The 2,796-nt window shown below is 62.1% G+C and overlaps 1 protein-coding gene across 1 annotated transcript; it reads left to right on the top strand.

Moving 5' to 3' along the window:
- The first annotated feature begins 372 nt into the window (after nt 1-372).
- Nucleotides 373-2,343, top strand: NKX2-8 (NK2 homeobox 8). Its single transcript, XM_043554496.1, has 2 exons — nt 373-781; nt 1,446-2,343. Exons 1-2 carry the CDS (start codon nt 625-627, stop codon nt 2,009-2,011), a joined length of 723 nt encoding a protein of 240 aa, XP_043410431.1. The 5' UTR covers nt 373-624; the 3' UTR covers nt 2,012-2,343.
- Nucleotides 2,344-2,796: the final 453 nt, after the last annotated feature.

Here is a 2,796-nt window from a genome sequence, read left to right as displayed (position 1 = left end):
GTAAATCACTTCCCGGATAATTGCGGGAAACGAACACTCTAGCAAACAAGCTCGAGGAATAAAGCAAACAGGGAATAAATTCCTGGGTACTCATAAACCCACCCATGCCTCCCCCACCCTAGCCGTTGCTCCTGCGGGGCCAGGCCCCGTGTCAGCCAGAAGGAGGAGGAAGCCAAGGCTGGGACAGGCGGGTGGTGACCACCGCTCGCCACCCAAGATGTTATTCATTGGTAACAATCCCCATTATCTGTCCCCACTTTGGGCTAATCAGACAGAATCGCTAATGCCGAGAGCTGCTTCCTGCCGCCTCTGGGAGGTAATGGGGCGCCAAGGGGCGGGGGATGGGGCGGGGCGGGGGGCGGAGGTGGCACCTTCCGGGCTCGCGGGGTCTTTGGTCCAGCACTCATTCAGGTACTTAACACCCTGGAGACCCGGACCTCGGCTTTCAAAGCATCCCGGGTGGGAAGAGCTGTTTATATAAACAGGGATTCCGCTGTAAGCGCGCTAATATCCCAGCAGCCAGCGCATGGCGTGCACCTCTGGCGCCCACCCGTAGCAGCTACGTCCCGGCCGCCCCTAGTTTCCCAGCCTGCCCCGCCCCCCGCCTCCTTCCCCTCCTTGGCCATGGCCACCTCTGGACGCCTGAGCTTCACCGTGCGCAGCCTTCTGGATTTACCCGAACAGGACGCGCAGCACCTGCGGAGGCACGAGCCGGAGCTATGCGCTCCCCAACCCGGCCCCTGCGCCACCTGGTTGGAATCCGAGCGCGGCCACTACCCCTGTGAGTAAGCGGAGGACCACCGCGGGAGTGGGGAGAGGGGAGCAGAACCACGCTCCCGGCCCATGCGCCACTGGGAAGTCGAAACCAGTCTTGGAACCGGAGGCTCTGTCCTCCTCCAACCCCTATTCCATTCGTGCTCTAGTCAGCACATTTTGGGAGCAGATCCTTGCGCCTGACACTAACGCCCGAGATTTGGATTTCTGTTTCTAGAGGTCACAATATTTAAGAAACCGCCCTTAAATGTCTAAGAACACGGCTACGTTCTCCAGGCCTCGGTCTGAGATGAGCAGCACTGGAGAACTTAGCTTTACAAGGTTCTGCAAACCTCAGTAAACTGTCGTGCAGTAGACCCGGCGGTGGCCTGGGTTGGTGCTCCAGCTTGCGGTAAATTCGTCCACTAGCGCAGCTACCGGTATGAACTTGTTTTAAGAGGTCCCTGGGGTGAGTTCCTTAGGGGGCGCGGTCTCAGGTTGTGGAATAAATGAGGTCACTGAATTCGGAGAGGTGGGTGTCCAGATGTGGGCCCAGGGAAGAAATGGTCTCACCCCTAAAGCCGCTGGCGAGTGGGGGCGCCCTCCGGCCAGTGGCTCGGCGCGCGCGAGAAGCAGCCGGCGTGCGGAGGGGCCGGCGCCTCATCAGGCCGTGTCTCCTTTGCCGCCCCTAGCCTCGGACGAGAGCAGCCCAGAGACCAGCCCGCCCGACTCGTCGCAGCGGCCGTCCGCTCGGCCGGTGTCTCCTGGCTCAGAGGCTGAAAAGAGAAAGAAGCGTCGGGTGCTGTTCTCCAAGGCGCAAACGCTGGAGTTGGAGCGGCGCTTCCGGCAGCAGCGCTACCTGTCGGCGCCCGAGCGCGAGCAGCTGGCGCGCCTGCTTCGCCTCACGCCCACACAGGTCAAAATCTGGTTCCAGAACCATCGCTACAAGCTGAAGCGCGCGCGCGCACCGGGCGCGCCGGGGGCGGCGGAGTCGCCTGACCTGGCAGCAGCTGCGGAGCTGCGCGCCGCACCCGGCCTGCTGCGCCGCGTGGTGGTCCCCGTGCTGGTGCGCGACGGTCAGCCGTGTGGCGGCAGCGGCGAGATGGGCACGGCCTCCGCCCAGGACAAGAGCGGCGCGTCCCCAGCCGCTGCCTGCCCTCTACCGGGCTACGCCGCCTTCGGGCCCTGCTCGGCTCTTGGCCTCTTCCCCGCCTACCAGCACTTAGCGCCCCCAGCCCTGGTCTCCTGGAACTGGTGAGACCGTTGCGGGGGGGCGGGCACTTGGGGCTACCCCGGACTTTGGAGTGGCTCTGCGGCCAAAGCGGGGCTGGAGGCCGAGATCCGCAAAGTACGCGCCCCACCCAGGGCCCATCTCTCTGCAGGTTCCACGTCCTACAGTGCAGGGGTCCCCTGCCCCGCCCTCCCCAGCCAATGCGCGGGGAACTTTCGCCAAGATTTCCCCCTCGCCTCTTGCCTCGACCGCCAGCCCCAGAGCTAGATTTTATTGCTTAAACCTTACTTGTATATTTTTAAATAGATATTTGTATGGGAAGCAACTTATTTTGAAAGAAATAGAATATTTTTCCTCTTTGTGGTTCGAGAGTGAAATGTGTGTGGTTGGGTCCCTTGAGCGCTGGCCGGGAACATAAGTGGAAGCTATGCTTCCAGACCCGAGTGCAGGGCGCCAGTACATTCCCCCTGTCCCAGGTTGGGTGGGAGGGCAGCTGCCAACGTCGACACAACTTTAGGAAGATCATTAGGGAGAAGGGTGGAAGGAGAGTGGGGGGGGGGGGGGGGGGGGGGAGGAGCAGAGGAAACAGCTGGGATCCCTGTCAGTGGGAGGTTGCTCTGGGCCCGAAGTGACTTGGAGGCCCCTCTGGGCTCCCGAAGCTGCTGGCGTTTCGGACACCAAAAGCCCAACCCGGTTGGTTGGCCACGATAGGGCATACTGAGCTTCTCCATAAGGATTCTCTGGAGACGCGCCATCTGGGCTGGGGGCAGAGTGTACTGCTTTGGAGCAGCGCCGGCCTGGTTGCAAGATGT

The sequence above is a fragment of the Prionailurus bengalensis genome, chromosome B3 (assembly GCF_016509475.1).
Source record: "Prionailurus bengalensis isolate Pbe53 chromosome B3, Fcat_Pben_1.1_paternal_pri, whole genome shotgun sequence".
NCBI classification, from domain to species: Eukaryota; Metazoa; Chordata; class Mammalia; order Carnivora; family Felidae; genus Prionailurus; species Prionailurus bengalensis.
Note: the sequence above shows the minus strand (reverse complement) of the source record. Positions and strands in the feature narration are given on the sequence as shown.